Genomic DNA, 13880 nt, shown 5'->3' on the forward strand with positions numbered 1-13880 from the left:
AGGAACGGCGCTCCAGAAACCAGGAGTCAGGAAGCCAAGAGTCCAAGGGTCAGAGAGCCGGGAGTCAAGAAGCCAAGGGTCTGAAGGTCAGGAAGCAAAGAGGCACGAAGTCAGGGGTCTGAGGATCGAGGATCAGTACGCAAGGAGTCAAGAAGTCAAGGGTCTGAGGATCAAGAAGCTGAGGTTCAAGGATCAGGAAGCAAGACAGGGAGCTTGTTGCTGTGGCAAAGAGCCAAAGGGAAATGCTGACCTTATATATTTTCTTGGCTCTTGCCACCAGCTGCTGTGAGTTACCAATCGGCCTCACCTGTGAGGCTGCGCCTTGCCTCTTCAGAACAAACTTAGGAAGGCCCCAGTCCTGCAAAGTCCTATTGGTCACAGGGCTTGGCTCCTGCACGCACACCTGGCAGTGGTCACCTACATGTGGTCTCAGACACCTACCCTCTCCCTGCAATCATCTGCAGTAAATCACCAGGATATGGAACGGAGCCCGGGGAGTTATTGGGTGCTCAGGAGGGGGGGGCAGGAGAAGGAGGGGTTGCATCAGAAGGAGGCAACTGTCTGCCTGACTTTGAGTCAGGCAGGCTCGGTGCCTCTCCCGCCAGCCGTGATGTGATGCACAGCTACAGCAGGCACCCAAGCGTGAAAAGGAGTACACGAGGAATCTTGCACGGAGGAGCAGGCAGAGGGCGGGGTGGGGGCTGCCAGGCTCCAGCGGCTCCAGGGACCCGGCTCTCCTGGCTGCCTCCGTCTCCCATTCAGTCCTCAGCGCCGCTTCCCTGCCTGATGTGCCATGTTCTACTTCCAGCTGGTGATTATGGCGGGCACTGTGGTGCTGGCGTACCACTTTGAATACACGAACACTTTCCCGGTGCACCTCCAAGGCTTCTTCTGCTACGACAGTGCCTACGCAAAGCCCTACCCTGGCCCTGAAGACACAAGCCGGGCACCTCCCGTCCTCGTCTACTCTCTCGTCACTGCTGTGCCCACCGTAACGGTAAGAGCCCAGCAGGGCACGTGGTGGGTGGGTATGGAAGGGGTGACAACCCCCCTGCTGCTGTTGTGAGCTTTAGGGGCCACATGTTCCCTCTGGGGGTAAGATCACCAGGGAGCGTGGTTTCAGATATCAAAGTCAAGGGGCTAAATGAAGCAGAGGTACAGCTACCTCTTTCTTTGCAAAGAACTTTGAAGCTCCTCCAGAAAAATGGTGTGGAGTTGTTCAGTCATTTTCTTTTGTACTAGAATTCAAGAACCATTCTGGCATGTAGATCAAATGTGCCGGACACACACACATGCAGAAATATGCTTGAGATGTAGGTGTGCTGTGACTACCCACCAAGGTTGGGCAGATTTGTCCATTTCGGGCGCATGAATTTGACCTGTTCTCATTCATAAGACAGTACTGTCCCATTTCTGCATTAATCTGCAATTATGAAAAAAGTCCTTACAAAAATGCATATTTAAATGTGAACTTAAATAGTATTTTGGAATGCATTTTCTGAGAACACACACACACACACACACACACACACAAACACACACACAACCCTAAATTATGCATTTTGGTACATTTTATTAGCTGAACGCTACATCGCAAACTTTGGAGGCACACATTTCAAGCTCTGCGTTCGCCCAGGAGGTTCTAGTCCGGCCACTTTGTATAGGAATTTATAATGTATGAATTCTTCAAGAACTGCCGCTACACGCAAAAAAAAGTCCGAGCAAGACACTCACATATAGGGATAGAGGAGAAATTAAATTTGGATTTCATTTAAAGCTGAATCCATGAAATCCACATTTTCTAGAACAATATGCAAACCAAAACACAGCTATCCTTTGAAATTCACACGTCCCTGAACTTTGCAATGCAGTTCTCCAACCAACCAATGTTTAAAAAAAGGCATGTATTAGGGAGAAGGGTGCAAAAAATGAAGATATTACTGAAAATAACATATAATAGCATTGTATGTTTGACACAAACGTGTGTCAAAACTACGTATAAAATATGTTAATTAGGAGAAATTCGCAGAACTATGGAAAAATAGGAAACCAAGAGAACCAGAATTGAAATGTCCTTCCATCCTTACTCTTGTGTATGTTGAGAATTTGCAATGCTCCACCTCAAATTTATTCATCTAATCTATTGTTACATTTTAATCCCACCCTTCCTGTAAGGAGCTCAAGGCAGCATGTGCATCTTCCCATGTATCCTCACACCATCTTGTTGAAGTGGGAGAGAGTGGGAGACATGGATTGGCCTAAGAGCACTGAGCATGTATTTGAACCCAGTTCTCCCTACACCCACAGTCAAACCCTTTCGCCAGTCCATCATACTGGATCTCATCTTAAGTGCATCATGAATTAATATGCAGGAGAAATTGCAGACTGACATGCATACAGTAGGACTGAGCCAAGCTTACTGGGACTGTCTTCATTGCACACATTTAGAGTTAATATTACCCTACTGTTCTGTTAAACATGCAAGCTGAATGTCTGACTCTATTCTCGCTGCTGCTATCCCAGTGCCCTCCTTTAATTCAGATGCCATCTCTTGTCAGTGTCTGGACAACGGTTCCCTTGGAGGAAGGACAGTGACCCACATTGCAAGAAGGTCGCTGGTTAATGATATCCTGACCAACCCAATCTTAAAACAGCTTTTTCAAAACAATCATCTTGCCGTCATTTGATCTATTTTCAGACTTGTGTCTGTGGGATACCCAAAGTACAGACGCAACATTTAAATCAACAACACAGTTTTTGGATAACAACCTCCCAATCACCTATTAATTAAAAAAAATAATGCCCTAACTTAAAAAGCTTGTCTAAAAAAAGACAAGTTTTTGTGGGAATGTTTAGGGATGCAGGAGAGGATATATTGTTTGATTATATCCTTTCCGACTTGTGTTAACAAGTTCTACAATTTAGCAGATGATGGGAGTTGTAGTCCAACAACATCTGAGGACCCACAGGTTGAGAACCACTACTATAGATGCAGGTGTCCTTGCAGGAAATGTAGACCAATTTGGGTGTTGGGTGTTTGTTGAAGGGTGACCGAAAGAACAGGGTAAGGACATAAGAAGAGCTTGAAGGATCAGATCCAGCGCCTATCTAGTCCAGCATCCTGTTTTCACAGTACACAACCAGATGCCTACAGGATGCCCACAGTAAAAAGAAAAGGTAAAGGACCCCATGACGATTAAGTCCAGTCAAAGGCAACTATGGGGTTGTGGCGCTCAGCTCGCTTTCAGGCCAAGGGAGCCAGCGTTTGTCCACAGAAAGCTTTATGGGTCATGTGGCCAGCAGGACTAAACCACTTCTGGTGCATGGAGGACTGTGACAAGTGCCAGAGCACATGGAAACGCTGTTTACCTTCCCGCCACAGTGGTACCTATTTATCTACTTGCACTGGCATGCTTTTGAACTGCTAGGTTGGAAGGAGCTGGGACAGAGCAATGGGAGCTCACCCTGTCACAGGGATTCAAACAGTGCCACCTGCGCCGCTAGGACGCCCATAAGCAGAATATCAGTGCAACGGCACTCTTCACACCTGCAATTCCTACCAACTGGTATTCAGAAGCATAATGCCTCTGATAGTGCACACAGGTTCAACTCAGGAGATGTTTCTGCACACCATCCTTTTTTTATCCAAAGTCTACCAAATGTTGTTGTCATCTTTAGTCAGGGCAAGCCCAAGACATTTGGGCACCGGAGGTAAACCCCAAAATGACGCCTAACGCTGCCAGGGAATAAGAGGGGAATGAAGATCTACATCAGAACAAGGAGGGAATAAAGATCTACACTGAGATCTGCTGCCCCTGTGGATCCTGCTGCCTCAGGTGGTTGTCTCACCTTGCCTCATGGGTGAGCTGGCCCTGTCATGATGCATTCTTGCCATGTGGGTTCAAAAGCATTTGTGGACTGGAAGCCCTTTAGAATATTGTTCTGCTCTAGAAAGCCTGGACTGGATTCCCACTGTTGCTTCCTGCTAAGGCTTGTCCTGCTAGACTTGTTTTTGTTGTTTAGTCATTTATTCGTGTCCGACTCTTCGTGACCCCATGGACCAGAGCACGCCAGGCCCTCCTGTCTTCCACTGCCTCCCGCAGTTTGGTCAAACTCATGTTAGTAGCTTCGAGAACACTGTCCAACCATCTCGTCCTCTGTCGTCCCCTTCTCCTTGTGCCCTCCATCTTTCCCAACATCAGGGTCTTTTCCAGGGAGTCTTCTCTTCTCATGATGTGGCCAAAATATTGGAGCCTCAGCTTCAGGATCTGTCCTTCAAGTGAGCACTCAGGGCTGATTTCCTTAAGAATGGATGGGATAAGAATGGATAACCCTGCTAGACTAGGGTTGCCATATTTCAAACTGTGAAAATCCAGACAGAAAAGTTGTCAAGCTTTTTTTGGCAACATCGCTTTTAAAAATGCCATTTTTGAGCTATTTTTATGGGAAAACGGCACTGTCAACATGGGCTGCCATACGTCCGGATTTTCCCATATGTTTTTCCTGATTTCCAACTGAGCACTGCTACCGACGACAGTATTCCATATATTGAAAAATCCAGATGTATGGCATACCCTATCTAGACTTCCATCCCAGCACTGTCAGATTCCTGTCAGGCCTTTTCCTAAGTGGAAATGAAAAATCCAGAAAAGGAAAATGTGCTACTTCCTCAAGGTAACGCGTTTCATCGACATACTGCTGTTATCATTAGGGGATGCTTCCAGATGTTCAAATCCTTTTTCCGCCTTCGGTCAGTGGCCTGGGGGAAATAGACTCCCTCAATGATTTCTGTTGACCTTCAACCTGCCTGGGAGAATGTGAAATAGTACCCAAAAACCTTGTGGAAATGTCCAAAAACCCATAATGGAACTTCTGACACTCCAAGTGATTCACAGCCTTTGGCCATTTCTTTGCAAACCTTCTGTTGCTCTGCAATCGTTTGTTTTTACTGAAGGATTTTCATAATTAACAAGGATACATTTAACATCTCTGTTTTCAATTCATAGAGTCCTTTCTACAGGTCTGTTACATTTGGCATGAGACTCTGCTGTCATAGACCTTGTGAGATGTGGGGGGAGAGAAACGGGGAGAGGGGGGAGAAAAGAAGAGGGGATAATGATCTTTCATGCTTTTCCTTACTGTATGTGCAGAGTTTTTGTGTCAGTGTCACGAGATCTCTTGCACTGCCAGCAAAAGCAGACAAATAAAGGACCCCCAATCCTATTTTTAAATATCTATCTAATTTGTTTACTTATTTTCTTTGCCCTTCCCTCCCATTTTTGAGCTGTGCTTCATCAACATGTAGTTCCGAATATATACAATGGAGACAATGATAATTAAATAATAATTATCACAATTAGAAAAGCCTTAGACTTTAAACCATAGCATCACCTCAGTCCAACTGATGGGGGAAAAAACACATAACCATGGTGAAGATCCTAGGTAAAGGTAAAGGGACCCCTGACCATTAGGTCCAGTCGTGGCCGACTCTGGGGTTGCGGCGCTCATCTTGCTTTATTGGCCGAGGGAGCCGGCGTACAGCTTCCGGGTCATGTGGCCAGCATGACTAAGCCACTTCTGGCGAACCAGAGCAGCGCACGAAAACACCGTTTACTTTCCTGCCGGAGTGATACCTATTTATCTACTTGCATTTTGACGTGCTTTCAAACTGCTAGGTTGGCAGGAGCAGGGACTGAGCAACAGGAGCTCACCCCGTCGTGGGGATTTGAACCACCGACCTTCTGATCGGCAAGTCCTAGGCTCTGTGGTTTAACCCACAGCGCCACCTGCGTCCCAGTGGTGAAGACCCTACTCAATCCCAAAAGCTTGGATTGTACCTGCAAACTATGCCTAAATTTCAGTAACGAGGGGGGCAGACCTGCTTCTAGAGGGAGGGAGTATATATTTTTTTCCTGTTTTTTCCTTGAAATAATTTTATCCTCTGCCTCCCATGGATGCTGTTTCTCCCCCGCTTTCACCCCAGGAAGAGGGAAAGACTAGGGAAGGCAGCAGCTGTGATTTGACACCCCTCCAGCCATTTCTATGCCTGCATCTGTGGCTTCACTGCTGCTCCAGTCTGTCTGCTTCTCTTTATGGCACCTTCTGCTCCCTTGGGGTTGGAGAGATGGGGCATGTCTCTCCTCATAGGCCCAGCTCCCTCTGATGGTCCATTCCATTAGCTAAGGTATCTCAGTGCTGCTGCCCACCCCACAACCACGGTACCATCTAGTGGGGAAGTGATATAGATAGGGAAAGCGCACCTTGGTTTAAGAATGGTTTTGGTTTAAGAACAAACTTCTGGAACGGATTAAGTTTGTAAGCCGAGGTACGACTGTAACTCCCTACTAACTGACTGGGGAAGTGAAATATTAAGTGAGATTGTGACTCTTCTTGAGCTAAAAACCTGCAGATGGGTGAATGGGCCAGAGGCTGTTGCAAAGAACTCTTTGCCAAGCAGACTGTTCAGAGATGTCTGAAAGAAAGATTAAATATTCCTGCTCACCCCCCCAAAGTAGTCCTCTTGGCTGGTACATCGTGTGACTGTATAGCCTGGGTTTCCCACAACATTTAAACCACACCTTCTGGCATACCAACATGTGAAATGTGGAGAAAAGATGAGCAGGTCCCCCACCCCCAAAGTAGTCTGTGGTCCATGAAAGTCTATGCTGAAATTCAGGGATTTTTGTATTTTTATGCTGTGAACCACCCTGAGATCTTCAGATAAAGGGCGGTATACAAATTTAATGCATGGAAATAAAAATAAATAAATGCCTGTGCATAATTAATGCATAACACAATACTGCCAGAAATGTAAAAAGCTTAAACAAACGGAACTAAGAGAAGCTAAAGGACACCTCCGGTTTTTCCAAAAGAACTATTCTTTAGCTGGGTGTGTGTGTAATTTTTTTGAGGTTAAATATATGTGTAGTGACTGCATTTCATATACAGTGGTACCTCAGAAGTTGAACGGAATCCGTTCCGGAAGTCCGTTTGACTTTCAAAACGTTTGGGAAACAAGGCGTGGCTTCTGATAGGCTGCAGGAAGCTCCTGCAGCCAATCAGAAGCTGCATCAGACATTCGGGTTCCGAAGAACGTTCACAAACCGGAACACTCACTTTCCGGTTTTGCGGCGTTGGGAGCCAAAACGTTCAACTCGCAAGGTGTTCAAGAACCAAGGTATGACTGTATTTTATTTAAGGGGGGGGGGGAAATGTGGATTTATTATTATTCAATTCAATTTAATTTATTTAAATTTTTATTTTTGAAATGAGATAATAGACCCTCTCATAGTCACTTTACAGTATGGAAAGCAGGATCACATATAACTATTCCGATACCACCATGAGCATAACTGAAGATTAAAAAAGAATGTCTGGAGAAATCCTAAGTAACAAATGTCAGGATTAGTAGCAGAGATACACATAATTTTACATGGTTTTCTGATATTACCCTCAAACTCAGGCAAATAGGGATTGCAATAGATTCCCTTCTTCTATCGGATGAGTCACAAATCTTTTCTCTCATCAAGCAGAGGCTGCTAGACCATGAAATCCCAAAACTCTACCCCCCCCCCAGCCTTTTGTATGTTCATCTGCTTACTTAGGATTGCAGCCCTACCATGGAGTAATGCCTAATTACTTTTATAATCTAGATATTGCATCGCAGAGATTTTATGCTAGCTCGTCTAAATGCATTCCCCTTGTTAAGTTGTGGGTGAACATATCAGACGACACAGCGATTCTTCAGACAGCTCCTGTTTATTCACAGGCCAGAACTGAACTGAACTGAAGGGTTCAGCCAGCCTGCTTATATAGAGCTCCACTACAACACAACAGTAACAACTTTCTGTAACTATCCAATCACTGAACGTCTCTTTCAATTCCTTATTTGCATACATGGACCTGAGTGAAAACTATCTACAGTATCCCCCTGCTGGCCCAGGGTGAGAACTTCAGTACATAACACCCCTCATCTGTTTTGTTCGGAAGGTTTCCAAAAAACCCCCTTCCAGAACAGATTCTGCTCCTGTAATAAGAAGACACCAGATACATCACATAATTTTGGGCTGCCCTCTTTTCGACACCCTTGGCAGAGATCTCCTTGTGCTTTCCTTACATCCTAAAATATCAATTTACAAAGAGTCTGTAATCCAATATTTATTGAGGGATGATACTCCTGAAACTACAAAGATTGTTTTGGGGTATTTTGCCGAGATTTTTTAAGCTAAGTCTAAAGTGGCCTGATTTACTCAATGGCGGCTATCTAGACTTTATCTATATATTGTGTGTGTTTTGGATTATAAATGTATTTGGATGACGTTGTATGATTTTATTGCTTAAACTTATGCCAATAAAGGCCAATAACAGTAGCAATAACAGCATCTCTGCCGACAGGAGCAGACTTAAATTGGACTCGGCTGGGGACCAGGGTCAAAGCGCAGAATTAGATAGTCACATCTTTTTCTGCAGCAAGTGCCCATATATTTGTTTCAGCCATTTATGGTCTCAGAAATGGATACCCCGATAAAGAGTGAGCCCCATCTTGCTAAATAAGTGTGTTGGACCCACAAGTGGTGTAAAATCACTGTGTCAGAAGCACTGTCAAAGAAACAGCTTCTTTCTCACTTCGGTGGTTAATGAATTGGACTTGACTTGGCCAAAGCTTATCTTCTCTCTCTCTCTCTTACCCTTCACCTGCCTGCCTCAGATTCTTGTTGGAGAACTGGCTGCCTTCTTCCTCCAGCCTGAGAGACGTGAGGAGAAGACAATCATCTCAGGAGAGTGTTGCTATTTCAACCCCCTTCTACGGCGCATCATTCGTTTTCTGGGTAAGTGAAAGATGACTTTACCATGCTCCCTCGTTTTCTTGGCTCAAGGTCACTCCCAAGATTCCCTCCCCACTTTCAGCTCCACCCTGTTAAGAGTTATGTGAGCAGAATTCCCTGATCCGGACCTTGTGCAGAATATGGATCAATAAGCTCTCCACGCCGAGAAAAACAGAGTTCCAAAGTTTTACTGCAAACCATCTTTAAACTGGTTACAAAAAAAAGGTAACCGACTAAAATACAAATCAGCTCATTGCTCTTAAACAACTATCAATGCAGTCTAGTTTTCTTTAGGTTCTTACCTAAGGACTGTTCTCTCTCTGGTCCCAGAGAGAGACACAAATAAGCAAGTTATCTGGCAATATGCCGGCAGTTTCTAAGAGAGGCCCAGTCTCCCAGTCATCAGTTAACATAAATACTGAAGCAAAAGGCCTATCTGCACTTCTGTTCAGCCCATGATTTCAAGTGTTTTCAAATCACAGATCTGAGAGGTTGGATTTTTTTGGTCCCACCCCTTTCCTCAGGAAAAGGAGCTGTTTACTGCTGAATTGGAAGAGAAAACTCGATTGACGTTTGTTCCAATTTGACAGTAAACGACAAGGTTTTGTGGGGAAAGCAGCGGGACAAAAAATATATTCCTCTTGGACCTGTGACATGAAATCATGGGACAAATGAAAGTGTAAGGTAAAGGTACAGGGACCCCTGACCGTTAAGTCCAGTCGTGGCCGACTCTGGGGTTGTGGCGCTCATCTCACTTTATTCGTCAAGGGAGCCGGCGTACAGCTTCCAGGTCATGTGGCCAGCATGACTAAGCCACTTCTGGCAAACCAGAGCAGCGCACGGAAATGGCGTTTACCTTCCCGCCGGAGCAGTGCCTATTTATCTACTTGCACTTTGACATGCTTTTGAACTGCTAGGTTGGCAGGAGCTGGGACCGAGCAATGGGAGCTCACCCCATCGCAGGGATTCAAACAGGTGACCTTCTGATCGGCAAGTCCTAGGCTCTGTGGTTTAACCCACAGTGCCACCCGCGTCCCCAAATGAAAGTGTGGATGGCCCCAAAGTTTCCATCCTCTTGTGGCAGCTTTAGCTTCAATAGCACCTTTATTTGCACTTGGCACAATTCTCTGCAAAGCAGACGTTCTGCAGATGCAAAGCTCACTACATTCCACACACAATGCACACTAGGACTGGGCGATATCTCGTTTTCAACATCGCAGTATATAGGCCAGCTAAACATCGTGATATACAGCTATATCATGGTGTCTGAAATAAGGAGGGAGCTATGTAGAGGCATCGGCTGGCCTCATAGTTTTTCCTGCATCGTGATTTTGCTCTTGTGATTTATTGCTGCCTGCTTGAGGCAGGGGAGAGCTGATCCAGCAGAGTTAATGGGAGATGCAGGAATTGAGAGACACATAGGCTGGCTTCATGGTTTTGCCCACATTGTGATTTTTGCATAGCGCACACATACATGATAATTCATGGTATACTGCCAGGAAGGGCCGGATTTAGGTTTGATGAGGCCATAAGCTACTGAAGGTAATGGGGCCCTTTATATGTCCAGCTGTACTTTGTCAGCAACAAATTGTCGCTGTTTTTGTGTGTTGAATATATGCTATATGGTAATTTATGGACCTAATAGGTATCTAAAGCCATTTGCACATAACAAAATATGTATTTTATCAAAGTAATTGTTGAACTGAAATACAATTAAGAAGTATATTAATAGTGAAATAATTGTTAAGCTCTAACTTAAAATGATTTTTTATTCATAACAAACTTAATAATGCAAACACACTGGCATTTGGCAATAACAAAAGTTCCTTTAGAACACAAGTTACTTATAATCTAGTCTCTATAAACTTGCTATAACATGAAATAATAATAGGTGTAAATATATCATGCAAATTACTAATAATTATAAATAGCAGAATGTAGGCACTCTATATATAGAAATGAGCAAATCAGTAATATTTTAGGGAGCAGGCTAGCAGGCGGGGCCCATGACTTACATCATAGGAGCCTAGACAACACAAAACACTGTTGCTGTATGTAGGTTTTAATTTATTTGTTTTTTATCTTATATTTTGGAAATGTACATCCAGGTTTTTCCCCCCTTAATTTTTTTGGGGGGGCCCAAGAGAGTGGGACCCTAAGCTACAGCTTGCTTAGCTTATACGTAAATCCGGCACTGCTGCCAGGCGAAAAATTATGAAACCGATATCACGATATGGACTTCAAACCAGTTTTGGACGATATATCTTTTACAAACGCCAGCTTCCCCACCTCCAGCTGCTCATCTCCTTCCTTTCAGCCCGTTTCTTCCCCTTTCCTTCCCCACAGGCATTTATTCCTTTGGCCTCTTCACTACCACTATCTTTGCCAACGCTGGCCAGGTGGTGACCGGAAACCAGACTCCGCACTTCCTGTCGGTGTGTCGACCCAACTACACTGCCCTCGGCTGCCAGGCACCCCCAGGCACCATCTACGTCACGGACAAGGCCGCCTGCACGGGGAACCCCGTCCTGGTCACCGCCGCCCGCAAGGCCTTCCCCTCCAAGGATGCTGCTCTCAGTGCCTACGCTGTAGCCTATACTGTGGTACGAGGCTCTGGTGGGTGGAGGGGCCAGGGAAATGGGTTTCGGAGTGAGGAGGGAGCTGAAGTGGCAGGGGTACGAAGAAAGCGCCCATCTCTTCCCACAAGGACATGTTGGATGTGGTGGAGGTGACTGCTGGGCCCGACCTTTCAGAGGCCACCTACACCAAGTTTTCCCAAACTTGGGTCTCCAGCTGGTTTTGGACTACAATTCCCATCATCCATGGCCACTGCTCCTGCTAGTTAGGGTTGTAGCCCCAAAACAGCTGGAGACTCAAATTTGGGAAATCTAGGGTTTTCATATTTCAAAAAGGGGAAACCAGGACACCCTGAAAGTTAGGAAGACCCCAAAATTTTTGAGTTGTGGTTTTTTTAGGAAAACCCAAAAGCTGTAGAGTTGTTGTTTTTAATAACAAAAATGCCCCCCCCCCCAAAAACACATTTGATTGACTTGCCTAAAATCCAGGACAAAGCGTCACCTTTTGGAAATTCCCTCCCAAACGTCATTTGTGGCTTCGAAATCCTGATAGTGTCTGGGGAAATCTGGATGTGTGGCAGCCCTGGGGAAACCCTGACCTACGATCGCAAGGCATGCCAGCCAGCTCTGGGTTTTGCTTGCTCCACCCCAAAGTGGGCTCCTTGGGAGGGCTGGGGTGCCTTCTGATGGGCATGAAGGAAAAAAGAGGGGAGGAAAGTGGGCCTTTTGCTATCAAGGCTCAGAAAAGAAATGGGTTCGGTGGCTCAGCAGTGTCACAAAGTGTTGTCTGATCTGAGCAGAGAACCTACCCTCTTTCCATATGGAGAAGACTGAATGGTCTACCGCCACAGTTGGAGGCAACCATGCTTCTGAATACCTGTAGCTGGAAACCGCGGGAGGACAGAGGGCTTTTGTGCTCATGTTCCCCTCGCTGGTTCCCCACAAGGCGTATCTGGTTGGCCACTGTGAGAACAGGACGCTGGACTAGATGGGTCCATAGCTGTCAACCATCCCTTATTTGGCGGGAAAGTCCCTTATCCCAGCACTGTGTCCCGCTGCTGTCCCTTATTGATGATGTCCCTTAAATTTCCCGGGTTTCAAAGGAAGCAGCTCCTCTTCTTCCCTCCCTGCCAGCCAGGGAGGAGGGAGGCTCCAACTGTGTTGCTTGGTTGCCCGGCCCGCCCCCCTCCGGCCTCCTCTCACCAGCCTCAGCCCCCGGGAGCCCCTCCCCGCCAGGACTGGCGGGAGCCTCGGGCCCTTCCGCCACCATCCTCCTCACGGCCACTGAACTGAGCCTCTCTGCCTGGGGTAGCATCTTTGTAGCTTGGATTTCATTTTGCACGAAAAGTGGTTGCTGCTTGTAGTTATTTAATTGCAGTATTTCATCAGTTTGAGCAGCAACCTCTGGAAATTATCTGGTCCCTTTTAACTCCTTATTTCAGGTGGGTGACTAAAATCCCTTATTTTGGCTGCTGATCCCTTATTTTCGAGGCTGCTGGTCCCTTATTTTCAAATCTGTAAGTTGACAGCTATGGATGGGTCATTGGCCTGATCCAGCCGGCGAGTTTGTTTCTATGTTTCTAAATAATTTCCCTTTGCCTCTTCAACAACATCTGGGGGACGCCCAGGATCAGCAAGAAAGAGTTTAGCTGTGGTGGTGGCAGCAATCTGCTATGGGGTGGGAATACATAAAGGCAGGAATAAAGGCTCATCCAAACTTCCATTTGCTCTGCTACTGAATTGGAACCAATGGCAATTGGTTTTCTGCAGAATGCTGCTTGTTCCACAGAGAGGATTTCCAGGGAAAGCGACAGAGCAGAGGCAAAATTGCTCGGACCAGAAAACTGCCCCGACCTGTGCTTTCTAGGCAAGGGACAAACAGAAGTGTGGATGAGCCCTTAATATCTGCATGTCGAACAAGACTTCTCCAAGTGTTTGCCTGTGTTTGTTTGTGTGTGTAAGAGGGAGAGAGATGGAGAGAGAGAAGATACATGGGCTCTGCCTTGGGCAGCGAAATGTCTTGGGGCAAGCAGTGGATGTCAGCCGCGAACGAGAGAGAAATTCATCATATCAAAGAACTGGAAGAGACCGAAAGATGATTAGAGCAGCCTCTATCCTGGGCTGCCGAGCCAGCTTCCCCATTAGGCTTCTTCCTGCATATAAAACACAGTGCAATTCAGACCATGCGGCACTGCAGAAAGGGGCTTGCTTATTTATTAGCTCTGTGCACTCGCTAGTTTCATGATTAAGATTTACATGATTAAGATTTATTATTATTAAGATTTTCATTATTAACATGATTAATAAGCTGAACAACCAGCTCTAGAGAACAAAGCAGACGAGTCTTGCAGGAAGAAAGACGCACATGCACAGATGCACTGCTGGCCAAACTGACTTGGCAGAGAACCTTTCCCGACCCCAGATATGTGGGCTGGTCAGCCCCCCGAGAATGAAGAAAAGGAGCCTTCCCACAGGAGAA

At 45.9% G+C, this 13880-nt stretch overlaps 1 protein-coding gene across 4 annotated transcripts in view; it reads left to right on the forward strand.

The window, feature by feature from the left end:
* Positions 1-13880, forward strand: part of PLPPR2 (phospholipid phosphatase related 2) — a 41263-nt gene that overhangs the window by 12088 nt on the left and 15295 nt on the right. For all 4 annotated transcript variants that reach the window (XM_077921137.1, XM_028712013.2, XM_028712011.2 and 1 more), the window contains 3 exons: positions 809-997; positions 8708-8828; positions 11172-11428. In XM_077921137.1, the coding sequence (XP_077777263.1) occupies positions 818-997; positions 8708-8828; positions 11172-11428 (558 nt within the window). In that variant the 5' untranslated portion in view covers positions 809-817. The remainder of the gene's footprint in view (positions 1-808; positions 998-8707; positions 8829-11171; positions 11429-13880) is intronic.

The sequence above is a fragment of the Podarcis muralis genome, chromosome 17 (genome assembly GCF_964188315.1).
Source record: "Podarcis muralis chromosome 17, rPodMur119.hap1.1, whole genome shotgun sequence".
NCBI lineage: Eukaryota > Metazoa > Chordata > Lepidosauria > Squamata > Lacertidae > Podarcis > Podarcis muralis.